The following is a 26,509-nucleotide window of genomic DNA, read 5'->3' as shown; positions in this document are numbered from 1 at the left end:
TTAGCGTCTGATCCCACAAAATGTAATTCAGATAGTTTCAGCTCACTTTAATTAATATAATTATAAATTATTCACATCAGTGGCAGGAAAGCAGCACTTTTTCCCTACATGTAAAGAAGGAAAAAACGAAACTATCCTAGTACTATCCTGATTTCTTTTCTTTTTTCATAAAAAGAAGCACTTGCACCAAACAGGTATTTTCAAATTTATAGGAGGCGGTAAGGGCGTAAACAGACAACTCCATCACAGCAAAGTCAAGTGTCATTTTTGGCAGTATTTCACAATTTAATAGTACTTCCATAATTCATAGGCCAACAACATGTCAACAGGTCATTTTTACAAAAGCCATTTAAGGGATTTAATGGGAAATAGTCATAATAAATTCTTATACTTATTCAAAAGCTATGTATTTATTAATATTATGAATTAAAGGGGAACTTCACCCACATCACAGAAAAAAAAAAAATTCTACTCATTACACTGTACATGTAACCATGCAATTCATCTCAGCTTTCACTGGGAAATTGTTGACAACAGTGAGATTTTACAGATGATCCTGAGGAGCCAGGATCATTTCTGGAAGACGTTAAGTAAGCACCGGAAACAAAAACTGCATCCACTTTCCTTGTTTGTTGGTGGCAGCAGAAGACGCAGAAGTGGAGATAATAAAATCGGAATAAACAAAACAAATATTTACACAATTAAGTGGTAAGTGCGAGTATGCTTTTTGTGCGATTTGGTTGAAATGAACCTTTAAGCTGGCACACACATGCAAAATGAGATGTTTAATTGAACTCAAACTTTTTTTTTTAATGTTTCCAAATGAAACATAAGGTGACAGGTTGGTAAAAAAAAGAAAAATTCCACTGTACCTTGTTTATACATTATACCCATCACACCAAATGATTAAGTAATAGTGCAGTGGTTTCTTTTGTACACGAGGCAGCAGTTCTTAAAAGTACATGGCTTACTTTACTGATGATATTTTCAAGTCCTTCTTAAACATGTATCATTAATCACATTCCACAAAAGCTTGAGTGCAACACATTCGTGTGTTCTTTAACTTTCTCAGAGCAACACATGCCCATGTGATGCAGATGAAAGTGAGATATGAAGACACCTGTAACACAATAACAGGTTGAAATCAGTCAGTCTTATCTGTTGTTATTATATTTATATAAGTTATATAAAGATGATTGGAAGGTATATATATATATATAATTGTGTATATAAGGCCGATTGTATCTACCTTCTATCAACTTGTTATATCTGGAGATTGATGAATGGTGCAAATCCTAGCACATCCTGCAGAAGTACAAGTGCCCTCTGTAAGGGCGGCTCAACATCAATCACTACATTGCGCTTCCGTAAAGGATCGAGGCTAGACTCTGTCACATTGTGGCAGTGATTCACCTTCAGCGACTGCAGCTTTGGGCAATACTCTGCAAGAGTCCTGTGAGCACAGCATGCAGAAGATTTTATGGAAGGGTGAACAAGTGAGCTAGTTGATAACAAAGCGTGGGAAGGAACAGCTCAAAGTCAGTTAGACTACTCTTTAAAATAAGATATCGCATACCTGATGGACTGGTTCCTGACCCGCAGGCAACCTGTCAGGTCCAGCTGCTCCAGACCCCTGCAGTTCTTGGCCACCTCCTCCACTGACTCATCGGTGATGTTGGCATTGACTGCCAGCGATAGAGACCTCAAATTTGAACACTTCTTGGCCAGGTAGCAGATGGCATCGTCCTTCAGCTGGCGACAGGCGGTGAGGTCGATCGACTGCAGCCCCCCGCAGTGGTCAGCCAGGCTGCGCAGGGACAGGCTGTCCACCCATTCGCAGTGTGCCAGGCCAAGGTGTTGCAGGTGCATGCAGCTCAAGGACACAGCCACCAGGGAGTGGCGGGTGAGACATGCACACCCGCTCATGTCCACCCTTTGCAGATGTTGGTTCTGGCCAATAACTGGCAGCAGTTCCTTATCGGACACCCAGTCTGAACAATTCTGTAGTGACAAGTTCTGCAGAACTTTATTGTCTTTTAACATGGAGCAAAATGCTTCCCTGGGAATGCATGGTGAGGTCTGTAAATATGACATAAGAAGAAAGAGGGCAGCCTCCTTTATGAGCATGTAATGCAGCTGGAAATCACGTCATTTCTTATCAGCACTTACCGGGGACAGATGAAAGGTCCTGCAGTTGGATAGGTACACCTTAATGAGGTTGTGGAACTGCTTGCTCACCCTCTGGAGGCTGACAAGGTGTTGCAGCGGTAAATAGCACAAAATATGTGGAACAAGTACATCCTCCCAGGGCAAGTCCAAAAGATGGCATCTGCTGAGGAGCAAACCTTGTTACAGATGAACTTTGATACTTCGGCGTGCTGATGCAAAGCAGTTTAACGGAATTATAAACACCGTTACATTTCAGCAAGCGCTTTGACAGGGAGACAGAACAGCAATTAACATTAGCAATAGATAACGATATGGCAGCTTTGTCAAGGAGATGGGTAGTTTATAGAAAGTTAGCAGCAATCAATAAATGGGAGCAGCCATCTACATTTCAGCGACTTGGAAGCTATCGCTGTTAGCCGCGAAGCTAGCATGCCGGGGCCACGAATCCAGACCGTTTTATACGCAAAAGAAATCTCCTCTGAAAAGCACTTACGTTCGCATCTTAGCTTCTTCATCCATTATGAACCCGTTATGTTACAGTACGTTTCCACGAACATATCATTCTTCCCATGGATGACAAAATAAAATAGTTTCCTTTAGCATCTTCTAAAGCAATCAAGGTGTAACCTAAGCCTGATGGTGCATTAACGGACAGTCAGAAGGATATAGATCAAAATAACAAGAGGCTCACCAAGTGTCGCCGAGTGATGTAAATTTACACGTCAAAGAAGGAAGTAGTAACTTACGGGGGAAACATTCAAACTCTTATAGCAACTTAGAGCTATTGCTTTTCTATGAATTTGTATTTGATTTTTAATTCATTCGTTTAATGAATCTAAAGAGACCCAGTTCTGCACGGTTGCGCTGTGTTGTTAACTAAAGTAACAACTAAAACACCATCCTATCAGAGACTGTATTTTTTAAACGTATTTACAGTGTGCTGCACTAGAATGCCCGAGAATTAACATCTTAGCTTTGATATAGTCGTGGCTTTGTGGTTTACAGGGAGAACTTGAACTCAGCAGTTGTAATTTTCCGGGTTGACGTCAATGGTAATATTCAAAACAATTTATAGATTGATTTGCCATAACTGTAATAAATGAAAACTTGTTATTGATTTTTCAAGATCTCTGGATCTTCTTACAATCAAATATTTAGCTCATTTCATGCGCATTTCTTAAAAATATTATATTGATTTTTTCCCCAGTTTAATACAGTACCTCGAAGTAAGTTACAAAGTAACATTTATGAAGAGATTATCAACAAAAGAAAAATAATGTACTCACTTCAAACACAAAAGAAATAACTTCCATCTTGTAATTGTACAACTCTATACAAATTTGAATTTGAAACAAATCCATGCACAAAAAACTATATCTAAAACCTGTCCTGGCACAGAATGTAGAACTAGTTGTTGAAAAAGTTGTTGAAAAAGTACAAATAAAAGTAATAGATCAATTCAGCCATGAGAACTTGCGCACCCCTGTTAATTTTAACCCTGTTACCATATCATACAATAATCAAAAATTGTTTTGTTAGCCCACAGGGGCTTACTTTATTAGCTTTGTTGTAGTTTGAAATATCATATGCATACTGTTTTTAAGCAAAGATTTTCAGATAATTACTGCTAAAAGCAAAGATCCATATTTATGTTTAATATGTACTTTCCTGGTTGCAGTTGGCTGCCTATTACTTGTTACAACCACATGTTTGGTATACAAGTGTTGAACAATTAACCATGTTGCCTGCTCACCTCTGGCCAGAAGAACAATGAAGTCAGTCATGCTGAACAATTGCTGACCCATGAGTTGTGTTTCAGTGGATGAGACGAGCCAACAGGCTAGTTGAGTGAATACTCACTCTTGACCGACTGCAGTCACATAGACAAGCTAAAGAACAAGCATGGCAAATAAATCAGTCTATGATTTCTCTTCTGAGACCCTGGATGGACAGCCGGTTCCACTCAGTAGCTACAGAGGTAAAGTGCTTCTCATCGTCAACGTTGCAACATTCTGAGGGTCAACAATAGAGGAGGTAATATTCTGCAAGAGTTGACTGATTACTGTCAGACCACATTAACTCGTTATATTGAAGGCGAATGATTTTATGCCTTGTTCTCCCAGTACCACCGACTGAATGCACTCATGGAAATGTTTGGCCACCTCAATTTCACTGTCTTAGGATTCCCCTGCAACCAGTTTGGTCTCCAATCACCTGGTAAGGTGGATAATAAGGACCTGTATTGTTTTGTTATGGGAGCTTTGCATGCCACACTTCAAAACAAACCAGACTTTTTTTTATCTTTAATTTCTGATTGATTGCCCCTCGCAAACAGAAGGTTTGAACAGCATGAGACTCTGCAGAGCTTGTTCTTGAAATGACCATATTAAGGACATTCCCTGTCTTTCATATGATACAGAGCACACAATAGAATAAAAAAACTTTGTAAAAGTTTTATTTAAAACAACGGCCATATTAACTTGAAGCAATGAGCAACTATACTACTACTATTATCCATCATTGTAACGATATAGAAGTTAAAAGTCTGCTTATAATACATTAATCTATTTGTACTTAAGGAATCTAAAAACTCTTTCCACCATATACAAGCTCTATTAGATGCACTGTGGATACTTTAATTAACAAGTTATTTTAAAGACAAGGTTTTGAATACACACGTGCAAAAAACAGAAGTATTAACTTTTTTTACGCTTGTCTGTGCAGAGGTGAATCATGAAATGCTCAATATTTTGAAGTATGTCAGACCTGGTGGGGGCTTTGTGCCAAAGTTTCCCGTCTTCAGCAAGGTTGAAGTGAATGGTTTAAACGAAGATCCTCTTTTCACCTTTCTGAAGGTACATTGAGTTTTATTGGAGGCTGGAAGTTCTAAGTTCACTGAATGGATTTATTACCCATATAGTTTATTTTTTTCCTATCAGCGCTGCAGGTGCTTAACCCTGAAAAACTCAGATACCATGTCATTCCCTGTTTCACCACAGGAATCTTTGCCATTTGTCAACCCTGTTATTGGAGACATAAAGAAATTCTACTGGTCTCCGATCAAAGTCAATGACATTCGCTGGAATTTTGAGAAGTTTCTCATAACTGCAAATGGCATGCCCTTCAAAAGGTAAAGCCATAGACCATGAGTTAAACCCTTCATGTGATTTCAATTTTACTAAGTTCAGCATTTTCCCTTTGCTACAGGTATGAACTTCACTGTCCCATTGTGCAAGTGGAAAAAGACATAGCAGAACTTCTCTGATGGATTTTTTCAATATGTCGCTGGTGGCAGAGTGACGATCCCCCAGTAAATGCACAAGTGCACCTGAGCTGGATCTGATGGGAAGAGGAACGTGTCTTGGAGCTTCAGTGCATTCACTTTGAGAACAAGTTCCCTTCTGCCACTTAATGCGTTTTCATGTCACTGCCACGTTATTCTTTAATGTGATGGTGTCTGCTATTAAAAAAACAGATGTAAATAAAACACTATATGAAAAATATGCACATGGTTATTGTTACTTTAGTTTGCCAATAGAATTTCAGTATTATTTCTACATTTAACATATATTACATTACTAGACTGTCAATACAGATGAATCACTGTATAGAATTTATTAAAACTGCGATAGATAAGCAACTTGTCCAGGTGGTACCCGCTTTTCACCCTATGACTGCTGGAAAATGGAAATGGATGAATGGATGGAGTTTTGTTCTTTGTTGTTATGACTCCCCCACTTTTTTATTTGATGGAACTTCTAATACTCAAAAACACCGGTTTTGTGAGGTCTAAAAACAAATAGTTTGAATCTAGCTTAGTACGTTTTAAATTGTATTAAATCTTCATATATGTTTTTATGTATAAAACAGTTTTAATCTGGTAATGACCAGAGAAAACAATATTCTTTATCATTGGTGTAGAATAATGAACTAACATAAAATCAAAATACTTAAAACTGTGTATAAATATAATGTTTTAATATATGTGCTGAAGCACTTTGCATCAGTGGTATTAGTGTGTTACTTTTCAAGTGCACTGGGAGTGCACGGTTATTTACCTTTATTTACAAATTGTGAGTACGGAATTTTTCCTTCTGCCGAACCGTACTTGAAATCTTGCGCATGCGCACTTCAGAGTATGTCGAACAGCAGCAGCCAGTAAACATGGCTGGTGTTGGTTTCCGACGGTGGGCCCAGGCTCTGTCTAAGGGAAAGGGGTCTGGTATTTCAGCCCTTTTGTCGGGATGTAGAGCAGGTTAGTTGTGTCTTAGTCTGGTAGTACTGTACAATGAATTTCTCTGGAGGTGTATATCAGGGTTTAACGTTTTTAGCCTCCTATGGACGTAACCTTGACATGCTAAGGTTGGCTTAGGCTAGCTTGGCGGCTGCTCTTCTATGAGGGTGCAGGCAGACAAAATAAAATTCTCATATTTCCTTTTTTGAGCCTGCGAGCTTTGACTGCCGCGATTTCACGTATGCATTTATTGCTCTTTCAGCCTCCGGCTTGTCAAAGGATAGCCTGCCTGGGCCATATCCGAAGACCCCGGAGGAAAGAGCTGCAGCTGCAAAGAAGTACAACATGAGGGTTGAGGACTATGAACCATATCCCGACAATGGAGAGGGGTGAGCTTTAATTTTAACAAGTCTCATGATTGTTGTTGTAACTGCTTTTGCCGGTACTGCTAATGTAGACGGCGAAAATGACTGTCCAGTCCATTCATTCTTATAACATTAAGTCACAAACAAACTGTAAGATTTCAAAGAAAATAATGAGCAATTACTGTGTTTTTGTAGCTTTGGTGATTATCCAAAACTGCCAGAAAGATCTCAGCAAGAGAGAGACCCCTGGTACCAATGGGACCACCCTGACCTGAGGAGAAACTGGGGAGAGCCGGTAAGATACCGACTGACATTAAAAGCTATTGTTGTCCTTTTTCTGAATAAATCATGAGTATAATGATGATGGTTCATACAGCAGTTGATTATTTGAAATGCATTGCAGTAGTAATTATGCAGTTTTACCTGAATAATTGTGTCTAGGTTGTCTGAGTGGAACCTTTTTACAGGTTTTCCTATTACGTTTTTGTTTATCAAATGGACACAAGTATGTTGCTTTAGGTATTTATGCACCAATAGTGCTTGCATGTGTAGTCAAGCCCCCAAAACACATTTCAAAACAGAAAAAACCCTGTCTTTTATTTATGATGTTGTCATTACTGAATTGTATTGTTTTTAAAATTAAAACTATATATCCATTAAATGTAAGATTTAACAAACTTGTCCATATAGAATATGTCTTTCAGATATTTAGGCTGCAATCACACTAATATTTTCTAGCATGAGTTCAGATATTTTTTTTTTGTTAATACTAACATGAAATATAATTGAGTGAGGTAATAGATGTGGGTGTCTCTCTCATTATGTCTAAAAGTCTTAGTTTATGCCCACCATAGGCCTTATTCCAGGAAGCAGGTTAAACAAACTCTAGTCTAGTCTAGTCTCTGGTGATTAACTCTGAGATTGACAGGTCTGGGTTGTCAGTTCCAGAACAGCTGATCAGACTTAGTTCAGTCAACTAATTCTGAGTTTAGCACGTGTATGAGTAGACAAAGAAAGAAAGACATCATCGGTGTAGCTCTGGGGCCTGTTCTTCGTACCTCGCTAAGTAAGTTAGCTGGATTAGATTGTTGACGATTTCGCGTGATCCTGGATCGTTCGGTTCCCCGAAGCTCATCCGGGACTTGCTGTCATAGCAACAGAGCCGTAAGCGTAAACCTGCTCGGGAGCAGGTTTACTTTATGTAAACAGGATTAGATCGCGGCCACGCAGGTATGTCCGCTTCATTTATACGAAAGCAACAGCGATATTCCACCACTGTTTCACCATAAATAAATATTATCAATGTAACTAAAGATAATGCAGCACCTGATCCTTTTATTGATGTCACACAGATACATACAGGTCATTTCCTAAAAAAAGGGAAATGTACTATTAATCATTCTATTTCATGTATTTGATTATTACAGATGTAATTCATATTTTAGAGTAGTAATAGTAAATTACTTCGTGTAATCAAGATGAGAGACCACGGCTATAAAAGCGAAGGTGGATTTGGGAAGTCTGTCGCAGCCATGTCCTGTCCGTATACGCGACCAACCCATTGCGGAAGGTGCAAGATTGATAAGGAGAGTCCTCAGAATTCAGCGTATATTGCGGGATAGACAGGATCCTTTAGCTCAGCGCGACAGTGTGCTCATTGAGAGATATCGATATTCCCGTGAGGATATTATTTACTTAACCAACTTGTTGACGAGGGGGTGCAGGACCACCACCTGTCTTTTTTTCCTCTGCCCTTTTCTTGGTTGCTGTGATGAACAAACTAACAGAGTATTACAGGCCAGTATTACCTTGCCAAGAGACGAAAAGCAATCTAAGAGATAAATATTACCATTCTGTAGAATACTCCTGTATTCCACTTTTACTTGTTCCCATGTTCTTGTGGGTCCTGTTGTGGCTCTAATGTGAAAGGGGATATAATATAACATATTATAATATAATATAATGCCATATGATATTGGACAATATAGTGTCATATGATAGATCTACCCTACCGCCTACTGGTGTTGGCCAGAGGGGCCGATGGCGTGATATGGCAGCCTGGCTACAACCGTAGCTGCCTCCACCAGTGTGTGAATGTGGGAGTGAATGAATAGTGGTATCGTACAGCGCTTTGGGTGCCTTGGAAAGCGCTATATAAACCGAATCCATTATTATTATTATTATTAAATTACCTACGAGTTTAATTTGTCAGCAACTTTCTGCCAGCCCTCTCTCCTTGCTTTTGCAGCCTTTGCAGTGTTCTCTTGCGTTTTAATTAAACTCTGAAACTCCTGAAATCCCGCACTCATGAGTTCTTGCTCTGCTGCCGGAAAATACCGAGCACGCCCCTTCGACATTTTCGCTGACCAATCAGCGGGTTGCCGATCAATGTTTCTACTATCGATGCGTAGCCCCTTTTACGACACCCAGTGATGTCACATTACTGCGTCCAGCTGTACTAATCGTCAACAGCAGGTGTGTTCGGGGAACCGGATTAGCGAGCTCACGGTTAGCGCGATGGTTTGGTCTTGGATGTGTCATGTGATCTTGGATGTAGTGAGCGACGTACGAAGAACAGGCCCCAGATATCAGGATTCACCTGGGCAACAAGTAAATAAAGAGCATATCTGCTTTAATGTTCCCCAGTTCCACCATTTATGGTCTAATCTAATAGCAGCCTTCACTGATAAATGATAACTCTCTTATGCCCATAGCAGACATTTACTGATTTATAGTTTATAAGTAATGCTAGCTGTTTTACATTCAACTCAAAATATGGAGGGCAACCTTACGAGTCCATAAAGAATGTTACGTTTTATCAGTAAACGCAAACATTTTATGAGAAATATCTAAGATTTTATAGAGCTATACAGGCCTAATCCTGTATGGGTGGAATTGTGACATTAAAAAACAATAATTCCTAAAAGAAATTTAATTTGTAGTTCTAAATAAATTCTAAATGCATTTAGGACATTTTTTACTCACTTTATGTCTCGTCCACAATGTTATTTCTCTCTCCACCAACGTAGGTTACAATTACATTAGTATGACCTATTATGCAAATTAGGCAATGATGTCATTTAGTGACTTTTAGGACAGCCAATAGCAATTTTCCTTACTGAGGAGTTGGCAACACTGCGTGTGGCTCCTGACTACGGCAACCGTAATGCTCCGGCAATCCATCAAGCAGTGCGCCTTCATAGCTTACCAAAGTCGTACTAAAACATTTTTTGACAGATTTCTGTGCGCCGTGTACTACATAAAATTGGTTCGAGGTCAGTAAGCACAGCCAGAATTCATACATAAGGCACACTGTTGATTTTTGAGAAAATGAAAGGATTTTAAGTGTGCCTTATAGTGTGTAAAATACGTTATACAGAAGAAAAGAATATATCGCGATATATATCGTTACCGTACATGCTTCAAATTATACCGTGATATGGATTTTAGGCCATATCGCCCAGCCCTACTGTCCAGCCATACAAATGCACTTGGATTCAGAGTCACTTCTACCTGGATAAACCCACTTAGAGTGATTGAGAGGATTTTAAGTAGAAAATGTGTTAAGGTTCAGACTCTGAATTTCAGCCAGACATTTAAAAAATATTGTTTGATATCATTTAATAACTGAACCTGTCAACACATTTCACAATGTTCACGGTTGACTGTAGCTCAGGAGGTAGAGCAGGTCATCTACTAATTAGAAGGTGGTTAGATCTCTGGCTGCTCCAGTCTGCTTGCCAGATATCCTTGGGCAAAATACTAACCTAGAAAGCAATTGAGCATAGAAAAAGCTGCTCATGTAAATGGGTGAATGAGGCATGCTGTATAAGCACTTTGAGTGCTCAGCTAAAGAAGAAAAGCACTATATAAGAACCAGTTTGTTTACCATTTAACACAGAATGTCTGAAGCCTGCATTTTAAAAAGTCAGTCAAATGCATGTAGTCTTAAACACATTTCAATGATGAAATGAAACCAAGTGTCATTCAGCTGATTCAGGTACAGCAGGAGGAAAATCTGCGAGTGAGCAGGATAGGTTTAAAGAGTATGTTACCATGGTAATTGAATCAGAGTTTAAGTTAACTCTCTTTCAGGAACAGAAAACCTAGATTTGCACAGATTTCTGTGTTTGTTTTTTGTTTGTTTTTTTAAAAACCCTCTGTTTTAGTGAAACCCGTTTCTTGTGATAGGGCCCAGGCTAAAATGCAACTAAAATGAGGTCAGCACCATTAACAAGGAACTGTGTTCAGTTTAGCCTGGCTGAGACCCAGCTCTCTTTGCAGAATGCAGTTTTCTGAGCTGTCACAAATTGACTAAAATTATAAAATAAGCAATTTAAGATTGCGTTTGAGAGTTAATCTGTGATTGTTCTACCTCTTAGATGCACTGGGATTTTGATATGTACATCAGGAACCGTGTGGATACATCTCCCAGCCCTGTGCCATGGTCCACAATGTGCAAGCAACTGTTTGGTTTCATTGGGTTCATGCTGTTTATGTTTTATGTTGGAGAGAAATTTCCAGCATACCAACCTGTTGTAAGTACACACCTTAATGCAAGAATTCGGTTTTCTTTGTTTTTTTGTTGGTGTTTTTTTTCCCTCACTGTTACAATTTTCAGCAGCTTAAAAATGGCTGGATCATCATTCTTTCAATTTTATAGTTTAGTTTAGTCACTATTACTTACTCTTTATGGTTTCCTTCTTTTTTATTCTTCTTCTTCTTTTTTTAAAAAAAATCTAAATGTCTCTGACATTGACATGGTGTCAGAGCCAGATACAGAGTTAGAAGGATGGACCCCTCTAAACCCCCAGAAAGCTATTTCTGTTCATCTAGACCATAGGTGTCAAACTCTGGCCCGCAGGCCAAATTTGGCCCACAGCCTAATTACATTTGATCCGCGAAGCCATACCAAATTACTATTAGAGCTGGCCTACTGGTATTATACAGCTAATATATATATTGTTTAGTATTAAGCTTTGCTTGTTCCATATTCAGTTTTTCAGCAAAACGTGTTTGAGCACATAAGAAAAGATTCATTCTTATATCTGGAGGAATAAATATATTTCAAAAAATACTAACGTTAGCCCGCGACTTTGTTCCAGTTTTGAATTGTTGCCCACTGTGTATTTGAGTTTGACACCCCTGATCTAGACGTTCTGTTATCAGTAAGAAAAACATTGCATCACTTATCCAAGCGACTTCTTCAGTTTGATCTCAGTCTTATCTGGATGGTTGAGCATGGATCAAGGCAATACCCCTAAACTAACCCTAGTTAATAAAGATTTCTTATTAACACTAGATTCTTTTGCAGTCTAGTGGCCAATTTGATGATTGTTGATACAGAGGAAGATACTAAACGTGGCAAAACACATGATCTCCATAATTATATTTACTAAATATTTTATTTTCAGTAATTATATAACAGTGTATGTTAAAGTTAGAATCACCTTTTCTGTACAGTAACACTGTTGGTGTACAAGGTTTCATTAAAGTAATTGTCTTTTGTTTTTTTCCAGGCACCGAAGCAATATCCCTTCAATGACCTGTACTTGGAGAAAGGAGGAGATCCTGAAAAACAGCCTGAAGAAGTCAAACATTATGAATTATAATCACTAAAATGTGATTCTACTTGTGTGTATATATATTTCTGTCAAGAATAAAGACTTATGTTCAAAGTTAAAAGTTTGTATTTGCGTGATTTGTTGTTATTTATGTCTGTAAAGAATGTTAACTTGCCTTCTTGCTGAGTTGTTAAATGTTAATTTTCGACTTTTGATAAAACAGAATAATTTTCAAATGAAATGTACTCTTAGCAATGAACATGATCTATAGGTGTAAGTCTATACACTTTCTCTGGTTCAGTATTACTGGGTTAACTTCAGGTTACTGTGAGGAATGTCCTTGTCAGCTACCGTACCGTAGTGACAACACGGCAAAGCACTTTGGTCCGACTCCGGCTGTGGTTGAGCTGGCTAGCTTGGCTGTAAAGTAGCTCTCGAGTTTGTAGTAGATGCGGGCAGTCAAGTTCTGACAAATAAATTGACGTAAGTTTCTCTCAAGGCCATATTTATCTTTTTTGGGCTGAGTTTTAAGGCGCCCAGTGGTCCTTTTTGTTAAAACATGCTAACTGGGGTGGTGGCTGTTGGCTAGCTTGCGTGCAATAAAGATCTGGTCCGTTTGTGCACCGGAATTAAATAGCCCGGCGTTAGCTCGGGATTTAAAAATGAGTAGCAACGTGTATGAGAGGTTAATTTAGCATTAAAACAAATATAATGAGATCATTACCAGTAGAAGAGTCTGCTCTTACAAAGTTATTAACCGACAAAAGCTAACGCTACGGTTTCTGACACATGATTGCTAAATGCTAATAAAAGCTAACTACATGTTATGTTAGCTTGCCTAAAAGGGGGCTTAACGATAGTTTAATTTAGAGGATAACTACATTCATTTCATTGTGATAATTAACATATAACTTTGCACAACCGTATTCGAAAGCTAGATTTATGTATAGACGATTAAGTTACTGCTGTTACAGGTAATAGCCTGAGGTACTCTGGAAAGTAAGAATATTCGAGATATAAATGCGAATTTTGTGTTATTAATAAGCCAACATTATATATTTTAGGGACTGGGATATAGTGTAATTGGTTTAGCGGAGTCTGTTCTGCTGTCCAGGATTTGGAATTTGAACACTTGTAGAGGAAGATGAGGCTGAAAGAGATCCAGAGGACTGCCCACCAGGCGTGGAGTCCTGCCGGGCACCATCCTATATACTTGGCCTTGGGAACAGCAGCACAACAGCTTGATGCTTCTTTCAACACCACAGCTGCTATAGAGATATTTGAGATGGATTTTTCTGACCCCTCACTGGACATGCAGCTCAAAGGGTCGTTGGCAACTACAAACAGGTAACGTAAAGAAGAGATAAATGGTGACCATACAAGACCACACATTCATGGCAAGAGTATAAGCCACTGATTGTTTCCACACAGCCTATATCAGCAACCATGGAAAAGGTTTACCACGTTATGCCGCTTTGATATGATTATTGGCTCCCTGATTGATTCGGTTAGTTTTATCACAAGCTGCAGACAGTGACTGTCACAGAAGGGACACTTCATGTTGTGACTTGCCCGTAAATTCCTTACACTGATAAAACTGAATGTTTTCAAATGGTTGTATCAACAAGTAAATTCAGGCCTGCCAGTTAATTTGATACCACATAGATAAAACTAGTGCAATCTTAAAATAAACGTTTACTTATTAATAATTAAATTAATGTTGCTCATTTGCTATCTTTTTAATTGTTCTCACATCTTGCTTTAGAATCATTCTTCCATTTTTTTTATTTTTTGAGATATTTAGTGTAGTTATTTGTTCAGAAGACAGCATGTTAAAGAAATAAAGCATATAACCTTTGTAGTATGCAGTCTATGACTGGGTGCTAATAACTTGCTATGTCATTTATAGGTTGCATAGTATAGTGTGGGTAAATTTTGGAAGTGGAGCAGATGGTACTGGAGGAAGGCTGGTTGGTGGTAGTGAAAATGGAACACTGACTGTCTATGATCCAGAGGCAATAATGAACTCCAGTGGGGAGGCTGTAGTGGGACAATCTGACAAACATACAGGACCTGTCCGAGCATTAGATTTCAACCATTTTCAGGTAAATAGAAACCTGCTAGTGATTTCCTTTGTCATTCAAAGACAGTCGGTACAGACGTCCCTCTGTGTTTCAGATTGATGTTTTAATTTATTAATTTTTAGAGTAACCTCCTTGCGTCAGGAGCAAATGATTCAGAGATATACATCTGGGATCTAAACAACTTCAGCAGTCCTATGACTCCAGGAGCAAAGACACAGGTGAGTACATGATGGGATCACGTGGTTTGTCATGGTGTTGAAATCTTATTCTCTTCTAAACCAATGTGTTTATAATGAGTCAAACCACAATTCCCCAGTAAGTAGGTTTTGACTTTTCTTTTTCTTTTTTTTTGCCTTTATAGTTTTAATATCGGTGAGAAACAATGAAATCACAAGAATATTTTATTTGTGGTTGTATAGTTATATAATACTTGCTTGCTAAGGAGTAAATTTAAGCCTTGGTGTCTATACTTCTTACCAACATTTGGGTATAACCTTGTTCTCCTCAGTATCAAGATAGCTGAATAAAACATGTCTGCACAGGCTGTCTATATTTCATGGGAGTCCTTGCTGTTAGAATAAGCCATGGTTACATGATATTTCCATAACAGAAACAAACAGTGTTTGCATGGCATTTGCATTCCTGGGTGTAATGATTGTGAAGTTCTGGCTAATACTGATGTTTTTCACATAGCACTTTTACCACTGGAAGCATTCCAAGTCTATGGCAATCAACATGAATAGTGTCACCCAGTACTTATTTTTTGCTCATATGTCAAACCGTCCCTATATGCATATAATCATGAGGGATCTGTTGTAGTAAGACTCACAGGTAGACTTGTTTTTATTTTAGACTAACAACTTTTGTTTTTTCTTTTCTTTTTCAGCCTGCTGAAGATATCAGTGTAGTCTCATGGAACCGGCAGGTTCAGCACATCCTGGCCTCTGCTAACCCCAGCGGGAAAGCAGTCGTCTGGGACCTGAGAAAGAACGAGCCCATCATCAAGATCAGTGATCATAGCAACAGGGTTGGTGGCTTAAATAAAGTCCAGAGTTCCTTCTGTAAAAGTAATGAAATCATGTGAACAAGTCAAAAAGGCTTATCTATCATTTTAAAGCAACATGTGTTGAGACAAGACTATTTGTAGAATGCAAAATCCCACTTTTATCCTGTTTTGCTCTGGATGCTCAGTAATTTGACTCATTTGTTAATCAAAAATGCAGATTTTAATGTTGCATCCTGTAGAAATGAACTCTCATATTTTTAACTCTTTACTTTTATGTGATTTCAGATGCACTGTTCAGGAATGCTCTGGCACCCTGATGTGGCCACTCAGTTGGTCTTGGCCTCTGAAGATGACCGACTGCCAGTGATCCAGATGTGGGACCTTCGCTTTGCCACATCACCTCTTAAAGTACTGGAGAACCATACAAGGGGAATTTTGTCTATATCCTGGAGCCAGGCTGACTCTGAGCTCCTGCTTAGTAGTGCTAAAGACAATCGGATCCTTTGCTGGAATCCAAACACAGGAGAGGTACACAATCTTAATTACTGCTCATGTATCAGGGATTCTGCAATTGTTTGGCAAGCCTCTAAGCTACTGAGCTATTCCACCTTATTAGGTTAATGTTTCTCTTACAGGTTTTACACATATAAACCAGCTGTTAAAGACTATAGTTTTCAAAGTTAAAAAAAAAAACCCAGGCAAATATTATGACGTAATATCATTTTGCCTTTTAAGCTGTCATTCATCCACTTATGGGATAAACTACACTTGATCCTTAGTTGGTAGGCTAAATGACTGCTGTGTGTGAAAAGGTTAACCTTCATTTCATGCTTTACCCTGATATAGCCTTGAAGCAGGAATGAAGCTAGAGTCTGTCTTTCCTTTCTCACTGACTGCAGAGCTGCAGCAATACAGCACCACTGTTGTATCTGTGACACATAATTAGCTAAGTACCTAATATACAACTCCCCAACCTACCTCACCCTCAAGCTAGTTGGAGCTGCTCTGGTAACTTTGTGGCAAGAATCCTGTGTATTATGAGTGAATAAGCCCTCATTGTTGTTACCTATATTTGTTACTCCAATCATGAAAGCTGTGTCTTCTATTCAGGTAATCTATGAGCTTCCAACAACTAACCAGTGGTGCTTTGATGTGGAGTGGTGCCCCAGGAATCCAGCGCTGCTTTCAACGGCATCATTTGATGGGAGAATCACTGTTTACTCTGTGATGGGAGGGAGCTTGAAGGCTCAGCAGCAGAGCACAGCTGAAAGAGTAATGTTTGCTCTGTCTTTAAAAAAATTTGAATTTAACTGTGTTTGTATTTACGGTTTTATTTGTTTAAACCGTGTCTGACCTCCATTGTTTGTCCACAAGATGGTGCCCATGTAAAGCACTTAATATTGACTTATAAACACGTTGTACATTAAGTCTGAACGATGGCTATATCATAGTTGAAAGCTATCACATGAAGCAGGGTCACAGCTAATTATATTTATTCATTAAAATGGTTGATTGATCATCAGCTGTTAAAAATTGCTACAAATATTAATCAGTTTCACAACAGAAATATTGACATGTTTAAATGTCTTGTTTGTCTGCTTGGTCTATGAACTATTTATCAAAATAGCTGCAGTCAGTTAATTGTTTCAGCATATTTGTTTCAACATTTTTTTATGTTTTATTTAACAGATATCATCCTCATTTGACACAATGGATCCCTTTGGTACGGGGCAGGTGCTGCCTCCTTTGCAAGTTCCTCAGCCTCAAGTGCAGGACACCATAGTTCCTCCTCTCAAGAAGCCACCCAAGTGGGTGCGCAGGCCAGTGGGAGCTTCCTTTGCTGTAAGTGCAGCATTTAATGTTTTTGTAGCAATTTTCTTCCATTAAAAACAACAGAACAATTATCTTTATATATGATCTGTTTTTGTTTCTTAGTTTGGTGGAAAGCTGATCACATTTGAGAATCCCAAGTTGCCTCCAGTCCAGAGCCCCCAACCCGTCCCTAGACAAGTGTTTGTGAGCCAAGTTACCACAGAGACAGAGTTCCTACAGCGCTCTAGGGAGCTGCAGACAGCGCTGCAGTCAGGTTCCTTCAACAGTTACTGCCAGGCTAAGATTCAGAGCTCCAAGTCAGATGCTGAGCAGGACATATGGAAGTTCCTTCTGGTTAGCCATCCAGCTACTAAAACCTAATGTTAAATCTGTCAGTCAGTTTTGGGTGTTATTATCCTGTATGCTGATTCACTCTTTTAATTTACAGGTTAATTTTGAGGATGAAGCCCGTATTAAATTCCTTAAACTTTTGGGGTTTAGCAAGGATGAATTGGAAAGAAAGGTATCATGGCTCTTACTTGACTGTAGCTAGTCACTGATATTTAACATTAACTTTAAAATTTCTGTGAATGCACTGGTTCTCTAAATCATATCACATACTTCCTGTTGTGCTTATTCAGATTTCAAAATGTCTGGGGAAGAATTTCCAACCCAATGGACATGGAGTGGATGCCAAAGATCTGGCAGAAAAGATGCAGCGACTCTCCACTGAGGTCAGCACTTCTGCAAATGTACGGTATCTATTTTCAAGCTGTGTGTCTCCTGTTCCATTTAAAACACTCTTTGTTATTTTCAGAGGTCTGATGAAGCAGCTGAAGCTAGAACTTCAGGTTCTGTGTCACCAGCAGATTTTTTCAGCCAGACCCCAAAGGAAAACTCTAACTTTCAGATCCCAGTGTCATGTGGTAAAATTTCTCCTCTGAAAATCTACTGTTATCTGATATTTACTTGTGATTTTATGATTGCATTGATTATCTCCTTCTGTTTTTAAGACACCGATGGTTTGATAAGTCAGGCGCTGTTGGTTGGTAACTTTGAGGGAGCTGTGGATCTGTGTCTGAATGATGGTCGCTACGCTGAAGCAATCCTGCTTTCTATAAGCGGAGGAGAAGAACTGCTGAAGAAAACTCAACAGAAATACCTAAGCAAACAAAAGAATAGCATCTCAATGGTAAGATTATGATTAATAGTGGTCCAGCTCATACAACCACAATGAAATGAATGTTTTTCCTGAATGTATACCTAACGTGTTTGTTCCAACTGCAGCTTATATCATCAGTGGTGACCCAAAACTGGAAAGACATAGTCCAAAGCTGTGAGCTGGACAACTGGAAGGAAGCTCTCGCTGCTCTCCTGACCTATGCTCACCCTGAAGACTTTGCTCGCCTGTGCGGTTAGTATCCACCTTATTCATACCAAATCTACCTGTGCTCATGGTATCTGTTCTAATTTCAGTCCCTCTATTCAAAAAAATTGTAATTTTCTTTTATTCATCATGGTAGATACACTGGGAAGCCGGTTGGAGTGTGAGGGTACAGAGAAGCGTTGCCTGCAGGCATGTCTGTGTTACATCTGCTCTGGAAACATTGAGAAGCTAGTGGAATGCTGGGCCTTGTATAGAGACTGCTCTTCTCCTCTTGGTCTAGAGGTATAATCTTAATATTTGTTCTAATCTGCCTCTAGCAATGATGAACAAACTCTTCTGCTTATTTGAGCAAAGTTTTAATGAGTCGCTGTGCACTTACTGAGATGATTCGGGGGTGAAAAATAGTTACAGTTACCTGCCAGCGAAGAATCTATTAGTCTAAAGGCATTTATTTGTGTTTCAGGATTTGGTTGAGAAAGTCATGATGCTGCGAAAGTCCATTGAACGTCTCCGTAACTGTGAGGTGGCGGTCCAAAGCCCAGTCCTGGCTGAGAAGCTAACCTGTTATGCTGGCATACTGGCTGCAGAGGGTAGCTTGACCACTGCCCTGAGCTACCTGCCTGAGAACTCAGACCAAGTAAAATAGCTATAAATGATTTAATTATTAATGGCACAATTCATTTTTCTTTGCTTTGTTTGATTTGTAATAACTGCATCTGCATGTTTGTCCAATTTTGTCTTGTCAGGCTGGGATCGTGATGCTAAGAAACAGGCTGTTTCACGCTCAGGGAGAGGCTCCTGTCCAACAGCAACCTCCAAACACCTTCAACAGAGTCAGTGTGTCCACTGCAAAGCCCACTCCTGCTGCTCCAACTCCTGCATCAAAAGCACAGTTTACGGTATCAGTTTGTTAGCAATACAATGAATATTAAATATATTTTCCAAAATGAATTTGTATTTAATTTGTATTCATTTGTATTTTAGAGTCATTACCAGCCCTCTCCTGCTGCTCAGATGACTGCACAACAGCAGCCTCCTTTGCCATCGGTTTTTACCCCTCAAGCTGCTCCAACCAACCCTGGGCCTGGTTGGTTGGAGCCTTCTTCTCATGTACTGCCACCCAGTACGACCCGCCCTGCCCTGAGACCCTCCTACCCCCAACATCCTGCTGTGGCTCCAGGTTTGACCATTTGTAGAATATTTGAATTTATTTGTATTTTTTGCCCTTTTTTGTTTCTTGATATTATGGCAATCATTTGTGGCTTTTCCCAGGTTTCCTTCCTCACCAGCCATTCCAGCCTCAGTCACCGTCCACTGCTGGACCTCCAGCGTTTCCACCTCCAGGTCCTTCTATGCCAGCTGCTACTTTATCAGGGCCTCAACTGCCACCTTCATCGTCAGCTGCTGGAGGCCTACCCCCCATGCCCAGCCCCGGGGTGCCACCAATAAGCTTCATGCCACCTACCTCCTCAGGCTTTGCACCACCTCGCTCCCAGCCTGGAGCCCCGGTTCCAGTGTACCCAGGAAGCCTTCACAACCAGGGTACTGCACCTCCGTCTGTTCCCTATGTTCCTCCTGGATCTGGATATCCACAGGGTGGACCTGGAGCTCCTGCTGCAAAGCCCTTCCCAGCTCCAGTGGTGGCTCCTCCTCCTACTGGTATGAGATCACAGCTACATTGTTTCCTGACATCGTTCCACATTTTTTTAGTCATGAATTTAAAGAAAGAAAATACAGAGGTCAGCAGGAATGTATTGCTCGTGGTGATTTACATCTGTTCCGCTGTCACTCCTTTTTGACTTGCAGGATACTTTCCCTGGCTGAATTCCCAGTGTGACAACCAAGGTGACAGGGTTAGGGCTGGATATGGAATAAGGGAGGATCAAACAATCCATTCAAGAACCAGAAAAAAAATATCTGTGCAAAACAATATAGTATCCCTAAATTAACCTCAAAGTTAATATGCGTTGGTTTGCAATCCATGCAGATCTTCTCCATTTGTCTGGTTTCTTGATGATTGTTTGTGTTACCCTATATTGAAGGGAAATGTAAAGACTTACCTGGTGTATTTTTTATATGTGAGCTCTAAATGAATTTTCCAGACTCAGACAAGACTGTAGATGATTCTGTGTCAGGCAATTAAAGATGACGCGCATATATATACATTGCTATTTGAAATTAAAGCATAAGTAGGACATTTTTAAACACTTGCAGCTGCTACATAATTAACCTGAAATAGACTCAGTATGATATTCATAGAATTTTTCTTTCTGTTTTTTTGCCTTTGAGTGAATAATGCTGCCTGAAAATTTGCTTGTTTGTTTCTGCATAAACTGCCAAATCTGTATGGCTTGACTTGCAGTGTTTTTACCACCTGGGCCCAAAAAGATTGTCTCTTGTAGACAATCCTTGGTTGCTTGAGTGTATCTAAACAACGGATGTTAGTAGTTCCTTAATAATTGTCATTATTCTTCTGATTCAGGATCTCAAGAAGGCTGGAATGACCCACCTACAGTGCGAGGTGGACCCAGGAAGAAGAAGGTAAGCCTGCATTTCTTACTGTCAAAATACTGTTCTGCTGTATGCTTGCAAATGTAGTAAAAGCAGCTATATTGTTGTGCGGCACCACGTTCCTTTGAGGAGAGCATTGTTATTCTCTCGAGAGCTCACTAAACTAAACTAGCAGACTCTCTTAGTTTAGTTCACCCTTATTGAAAACTCAAGCACATTCACATTAAGCACTTCTTCTTTCTTGCAGGCAAGAAAGGCAGATGAATTTATGTTACACCAACAGTTTAGCAAAAATGTAACAAATGTGTCATTTATTGATATACCAAAACTAAACTGCTTGGTTCATTGTTTTTTTCCTCACTCATTATAATATACTTTGTTGTATATTCAGGTTCCTGATAACTATACTCCACCAGCCCCCATCACAGCACCTGTGATGAGATTCCCAGTGGAGGCTGCTCAGCCCCATGACAACACCCAGGTACCCCCTGGAGCCCCTCAAGAGCCCAGCGTACAGGTTGGTGTCAAACGAGGGGGCTGTTTTGTGAATTCTCAACAGTAACACCTTGTCACCTTATGTTTCTGTGCTTGTGTTATTCAGCTCCTCCAGCAGCTGCCATCAGAGAAGGTGCAGCAGAAAGAAATCCCTCCTGAGCACATGGTTCTCAAGTCCACCTTTGACAGCCTGGTGCAGCGCTGCCAGCTAGCTGCAGGAGACCCAGTAAGTTCCACAGTCTGTAGCTGCATCTAGGTTTCACAGTTTTTCTGGTGCAAATGTTTTTGTTGATTGAAACAAAATTATTTTGTTATTGGATACAAAGTGACAAGAAGTGTTTCTCTTTCAGCAAACTAAAAGAAAACTTGATGATGCTGCCAAGCGCTTGGGGCACCTGTATGATAAGCTGAGAGAGCAGTCGGTAAGGATCAGAAGTGATCAGATTCAAAAATTATTTTTAAAAAATTGACAGAAAAACTTGACTTTAAAAAGCTGCTTTTAAATGATACAGTGCAGTTAGAAATGCATTGTGTACTTAAACAGAATCTGAGGTAAAAGTTGATAAATCTCAATATCACTTTGTCTTTCTTGATATTCCCTTTTTGTCTGCTTAAAATTTTGTTGTGAGGGTAAAACCACTGAGTTTCTTCTCACTATGTAGCAATGACTTAAAAAGATCAAATGCTGTTTACATTAACCTGCCAAAACCACAAAAACAAAAAGCAGGTGTGTTTCTATGGGTGACATGTTTGCACCATTTCCGTTTTGACCACCACAAATAAAATTCAGCTGACTCTTGTTGCATTAATAGATATCACACTCTCAACCTCAGAAAAAAGGACATAAAACCTGCATGATGAGCTAAGCCTTGTCAAGGGCCACCACTGTCATAGCAATGCTTTGTTTATAATTCAGTGCTGTACAGTGGAGGTGCACTGCATTACCTGAAATAAAAAAGTGCTTTTGTCAATCTAAGAATAAATGTTTATGGATATATACAATAAAATATTAGGTCTTTAAAAGGTTTGAGTTAAATGAACATGCCACACACTTAAGGTCACCTATTTAAAGACTAAAGAAAATGTTTAAACCATTGTGTACTCACTACACTGACAATATGAAACGTACCTGGATCTGTTTAATCCATCTCAGCAGGTAATTGTGTACGCTAACCTGCCAAGTGCTTAACGTTACCTTGAATTTTTAAAGTACAATTTTTTTTACAAGAGATCTAAAAGCTAGAGTGCATGTCAGACATCGGGATGAAGTTGTAAACCTGATATTTTTACTTGTTATGACTTTTAAAAAAAGGACCCAGGACATGCTCTACTTGAATCCAATGGCAACTAAGGGCTCAGCCAGTAAAAAAGCATAGTCTTTGTGAAGATAGCTGAGAAAATGATCAGTCTTAGTCCATTATATGTATTTGTAACTAAGCAAGCGTCAATTTGAGTTTAGTATTTAGTATTTTAGTATTTATTTATTTATTGTCATTGTCAAGAACAATGAAATTGCGTTTGGGGCTTCCATACAACCCAAAAAAAAGAAGAAAATAATAAATACCCCTTAAAACCCAAGTGTACATATTTAACCCAGTGTGACTCCAATGCAATAAGACAATCCTTAGCAATAATGTTCGTAGAAATTCAGACAAAGACCTGAGAAACATGACAAAATACAACAATGCAACCCATTCAATATTATTGTACTGTGAGATATGATATCAGATATGATAGTTATCTATTTAAGAAACAGGGGGGGGGCAGGAGGGGGAAGAGAATAAAGATATGATGCACCAATGCAGACCAGTTCATTGCTATTAAGAAGTTGGATATGGTTATTGTCCGTGAGAGGGGGGCAGAGAGTTCAGGAGCCTCACAGCCTGTGGATACAGGCTGTTGGCCAGTCTGGATGTTCTGGCCTGTATAGACCTGTACCTTCTCCCTGAGGGCAGCAGATGGAAAAGGTGGCGCGCAGGGTGATGTTGGTCCCGCAGGATACTGTGCACCCTCCTCAGACAGCGAGTGGGGAAGATATTACTGATCTCTGGCAGACTTGTTCCAATAATTCTGCCAGCTTCCTTCACCACCCGCTGGAGTGCTTGCTGATCGGCCTTGGTGCAGCTGGGGAACCACACTAGAAATCCATACGTCAGAACGCTGCTGATGGCACAGTTGTAGAAGTTCAACATCAGAGATCTGGGAATGTGTGCGCTCCGCAGTCTCCTCAGGTAGTAGAGGCGCTGTTGGGCCTTCCGTACAACTGAGGTGATATGGTTGCCCCAGGACAGGTCCTCGGTCACAGTTACCCCCAAGAATTTAAAACTGCTCACCCTCTCCACCGCCTCACTGCCAATGAAGAGAGGCAGATGGTTGTTATGACCCCTCTTCCGGAAATCTACAATGATCTCCTTGGTCTTTTTGGTGTTTAAGACCAAGTTATTGTCGTGGCACCATGACTCTAGTTGTTGCACCTCTGTCCTATAGTTTGTCTCATCATTGTTGGATATAAGTCCGAGCACTGTAGTGTCATCTGCAAACTTAACAATGAGATTGGACGCGCAGGAGGAAATACAGTCATGGGTGAAGAGAGTGTATAGCAGAGGGCTCAGAACACACCCCTGAGGGGCACCGGTGTTGACCACAAGGGTGGAAGAGGTGTTCTTACCCACTCTGACACTCTGTCTACGGTTAGTGAGGAAGTCCACAATCCAGTTGCACAGAGAGGAGTTAAGTCCCAGTTGGTGGAGTTTGGGACGGTTTGGGACGGTTTACTGATGTAATTGTTGCTATCAGTGGGCACTCGAGATGCTCTAGGTAGAATGCAATACAAAGAAATAAAGTAGTAAAACAAGACAAACTATGCATTTACAGTGTCCAGTAAATGGGGATAAAACCAGAATTAAGTATGCAGTACAAGCTAAACATTTTCCATGAGCACACCAGTAAACAGATTCGGGGGATCTACAGGGATAACTGTTTACAACACAATTGCTATTAATAGTTATTAACATGAAAAAGGATCATAGATGAATGTTAATGTTCCTTCACTTAAATCATATTTATTCAACATCATCGCACTCTGCATTTTTCTTCAGTCATCCACCTGCAGACACCTAATGCTCCCACCAGGGGGGGGTCACTTCACAGTTTAAGAACTACTGTGTTTACCATGCTGAAGAAGTGGGAGAAAAAAGAAAATATAGAACTTGGGATTTGCCGTTTTTTGTGACTTAAACTGCAACAGTAAATTAGATTTTTCACAATTTTCTCACATAGTACAGTAAAAACTTTAAACATAATATAATTTCCCTACTGCCTCTCAGCTCTCTCACAACATCCTGAGCGGACTCCATGAGATCAGTCGCTGTGTGGCCAGCCAGAACTACCAGCGGGGTTTGGAGGTCCACACTCAGGTGGTCAGCAGCAGCAACTTCAGCGAGATCTCCGCCTTCATGCCGATCCTCAAAGTAGTCATGACTATCGCCAACAAGCTGGGCGTGTAACCTCCAGGTTCACCACCAACCAGACTTCAGTGTTACCATATTGTTGTATATGTATTTATTTCTTTTTGGCCTGATGACTTGCGTCAATAATGAGAATAATGGCTGATAATATTACAGATCGTGTTCTTCATCACTCCGTACAGTTTCCTTGCCAGAAGACTTGCCTGATTTGGGCAGTGAGGTTGGTTTTTGTAGAGAGTTGTCGATGTTGCTGTGATAATTTTACAAAACAAGAAAGAGGAAAAAAAAGTTGAATGTATTCCAAAATTTGTGATTCTGTGTACATTCAAGAGTTGATGTAATATACGAAGCAAGTGGTGCAAAGTCTGAATTGAGGTAGTTTACAAAGTGGTGCATTTTCATATTCCATATTACACTGCACACCAGTGCATATAGAAGTCCAGTTCAGCATTAGAAACAAACATCTTTGACTAGGAACTCTCATCTCCAAAGGTCAGACTAAAAATCATGAAAATAAACTCTGGGCTGCACTTACTATCCACCCTGTCGGTGTTCTTTGTGTGAGGGAGGAACAGGCTGACACGCTTTACTCGGTGTGTATAATTTTACAACAACAACAACAACAAGCATCAACACGTTTAAACACTGTAACATAGATCTTACTGTTCTCTACACTTGCTGTAATAGATTGTTTCCAGTTCATTGTGCCATGTGTGTTTTTGGGCCAAAGTACTGCAGAAGAATGTCATAGAGTGATTGTAAAGTTTTGCTGTTTTATTTCCTCTTCCACACTTTATTAGCACTGGTACAATATTTCCTGATAGCTTGTGTGAACGACTGAAGTTTTTTTGTTTTGTTTTTTTTTCTCAGTCTTGCTTCAGTATGCATGTTAACTACTTCCCCTATTGCTCACGGGGCAGCTTGTAAAACAAAAGTACACAATTTTATGTTAAACTGAACATGAACTAACATCCCCTCTGTGTTAGCCACTCCTTCTGTTAAAGATACACTATTCCTCTTTATCCAGGCCACATCTTATCCTTTCATAACCTAAAGTTCCCATTTTTAAATCATACAAGTTTTAGATTAGATCATAATAATGATATGACTTAAAGGATTTAACAAAACAAAGATCTTAAGAGTTTTGTAGCTGAACATAAAACTTTATAGTTTGGTGTGTTGTGGCAGCAGAAGGCAGTGAAGTGCCTCAGTGTGCCCATTGTGGTTGCACAGATATTTATACAATCCATCTTGCTTACTTTATTCATTTCGGTATCCTTTTTTCAAATAAAATTTCACTTAAAAGGTTGCACGTTTCTAAACATTATCTTTTTGTCCTTTTTCTAGTGATCCCTGTAAGGGAGGTCATTTGCCTGTTGCACCAACCCTCTGCATGACTTCCTTCACTACATCCA

General features: G+C 39.6%; 4 protein-coding genes across 6 annotated transcripts; 3 read left to right on the top strand and 1 right to left on the bottom strand.

Moving 5' to 3' along the window:
* Window positions 1-254: 254 nt before the first annotated feature.
* Window positions 255-2,849, bottom strand: fbxl15 (F-box and leucine-rich repeat protein 15). 2 transcript variants are annotated; one of them, XM_086304783.1, is made up of 5 exons: window positions 2,663-2,849; window positions 2,170-2,332; window positions 1,577-2,079; window positions 1,250-1,453; window positions 255-1,120 (listed from the first exon to the last, which is right to left on the bottom strand). In XM_086304783.1, the coding sequence occupies exons 1-4, from the start codon at window positions 2,686-2,688 to the stop codon at window positions 1,264-1,266; spliced, it is 882 nt and encodes a 293-aa protein (XP_086160909.1). In that variant the 5' UTR covers window positions 2,689-2,849; the 3' UTR covers window positions 255-1,120; window positions 1,250-1,263. The 2 variants fall into 2 exon arrangements, with proteins under 2 accessions (XP_086160909.1, XP_086160910.1); XM_086304784.1 differs by having other exon boundaries at window positions 2,170-2,329; window positions 2,663-2,841.
* Window positions 2,850-4,003: 1,154 nt separating this feature from the next.
* Window positions 4,004-5,658, top strand: gpx9 (glutathione peroxidase 9). Its single transcript, XM_086303896.1, has 5 exons — window positions 4,004-4,203; window positions 4,293-4,386; window positions 4,894-5,024; window positions 5,169-5,299; window positions 5,377-5,658. The coding sequence occupies exons 1-5, from the start codon at window positions 4,072-4,074 to the stop codon at window positions 5,432-5,434; spliced, it is 546 nt and encodes a 181-aa protein (XP_086160022.1). The 5' UTR covers window positions 4,004-4,071; the 3' UTR covers window positions 5,435-5,658.
* Window positions 5,659-6,291: 633 nt separating this feature from the next.
* On the top strand, window positions 6,292-12,453 carry ndufb8 (NADH:ubiquinone oxidoreductase subunit B8). The gene is made up of 5 exons (XM_086303895.1): window positions 6,292-6,424; window positions 6,666-6,792; window positions 6,964-7,063; window positions 11,151-11,306; window positions 12,288-12,453. The coding sequence occupies exons 1-5, from the start codon at window positions 6,292-6,294 to the stop codon at window positions 12,378-12,380; spliced, it is 609 nt and encodes a 202-aa protein (XP_086160021.1). The 3' UTR covers window positions 12,381-12,453.
* Window positions 12,454-12,659: 206 nt separating this feature from the next.
* sec31b (SEC31 homolog B, COPII coat complex component) lies at window positions 12,660-26,399 on the top strand. Of its 2 annotated transcripts, XM_086303893.1 has the most exons (25): window positions 12,660-12,815; window positions 13,447-13,679; window positions 14,242-14,437; window positions 14,539-14,634; window positions 15,303-15,443; window positions 15,708-15,950; window positions 16,533-16,694; window positions 17,112-17,264; window positions 17,358-17,588; window positions 17,683-17,757; window positions 17,876-17,968; window positions 18,052-18,160; window positions 18,248-18,426; window positions 18,522-18,648; window positions 18,758-18,903; window positions 19,085-19,258; window positions 19,368-19,520; window positions 19,606-19,801; window positions 19,894-20,280; window positions 20,428-20,466; window positions 21,104-21,162; window positions 21,524-21,649; window positions 21,734-21,853; window positions 21,978-22,049; window positions 24,954-26,399. In XM_086303893.1, the coding sequence occupies exons 2-25, from the start codon at window positions 13,477-13,479 to the stop codon at window positions 25,131-25,133; spliced, it is 3,660 nt and encodes a 1,219-aa protein (XP_086160019.1). In that variant the 5' UTR covers window positions 12,660-12,815; window positions 13,447-13,476; the 3' UTR covers window positions 25,134-26,399. The 2 variants fall into 2 exon arrangements, with proteins under 2 accessions (XP_086160019.1, XP_086160020.1); XM_086303894.1 differs by lacking the exon at window positions 20,428-20,466.
* The last annotated feature ends 110 nt before the right edge of the window (window positions 26,400-26,509 follow it).

This window comes from Aulonocara sp. 'chitande type north' Nkhata Bay, linkage group LG8, assembly GCF_057382095.1.
Source record: "Aulonocara sp. 'chitande type north' Nkhata Bay isolate Kocher_YH1m ecotype deep benthic linkage group LG8, A_spYH_male_GT1.1, whole genome shotgun sequence".
Lineage (NCBI taxonomy): Eukaryota > Metazoa > Chordata > Actinopteri > Cichliformes > Cichlidae > Aulonocara > Aulonocara sp. 'chitande type north' Nkhata Bay.
Note: the sequence above shows the minus strand (reverse complement) of the source record. Positions and strands in the feature narration are given on the sequence as shown.

What these genes read in the sequence shown, in the direction of transcription:
- fbxl15 (XM_086304783.1), bottom strand. Translation starts at nt 2,688, where the DNA reads ATGGATGAAGAAGCTAAGATGCGAAC. An exon ending in GAAGAAGCTAAGATGCGAAC is followed by an intron (nt 2,333 to 2,662) that starts GTAAGTGCTTTT and finishes TTTGCTCCTCAG; the next exon opens with CAGATGCCATCTTTTGGACT. An exon ending in GTCAGGAACCAGTCCATCAG is followed by an intron (nt 1,454 to 1,576) that starts GTATGCGATATC and finishes CTGTGCTCACAG; the next exon opens with GACTCTTGCAGAGTATTGCC.
- ndufb8 (XM_086303895.1), top strand. Translation starts at nt 6,292, where the DNA reads ATGCGCACTTCAGAGTATGTCGAACAGCAGCAGCCAGTAAACATGGCT. An exon ending in TATCCCGACAATGGAGAGGG is followed by an intron (nt 6,793 to 6,963) that starts GTGAGCTTTAAT and finishes GTGTTTTTGTAG; the next exon opens with CTTTGGTGATTATCCAAAAC. An exon ending in GGAGAAACTGGGGAGAGCCG is followed by an intron (nt 7,064 to 11,150) that starts GTAAGATACCGA and finishes TCTACCTCTTAG; the next exon opens with ATGCACTGGGATTTTGATAT.
- sec31b (XM_086303893.1), top strand. Translation starts at nt 13,477, where the DNA reads ATGAGGCTGAAAGAGATCCAGAGGACTGCCCACCAGGCGTGGAGTCCT. An exon ending in AGGATGAATTGGAAAGAAAG is followed by an intron (nt 17,758 to 17,875) that starts GTATCATGGCTC and finishes GTGCTTATTCAG; the next exon opens with ATTTCAAAATGTCTGGGGAA. An exon ending in TCAGATCCCAGTGTCATGTG is followed by an intron (nt 18,161 to 18,247) that starts GTAAAATTTCTC and finishes TCTGTTTTTAAG; the next exon opens with ACACCGATGGTTTGATAAGT.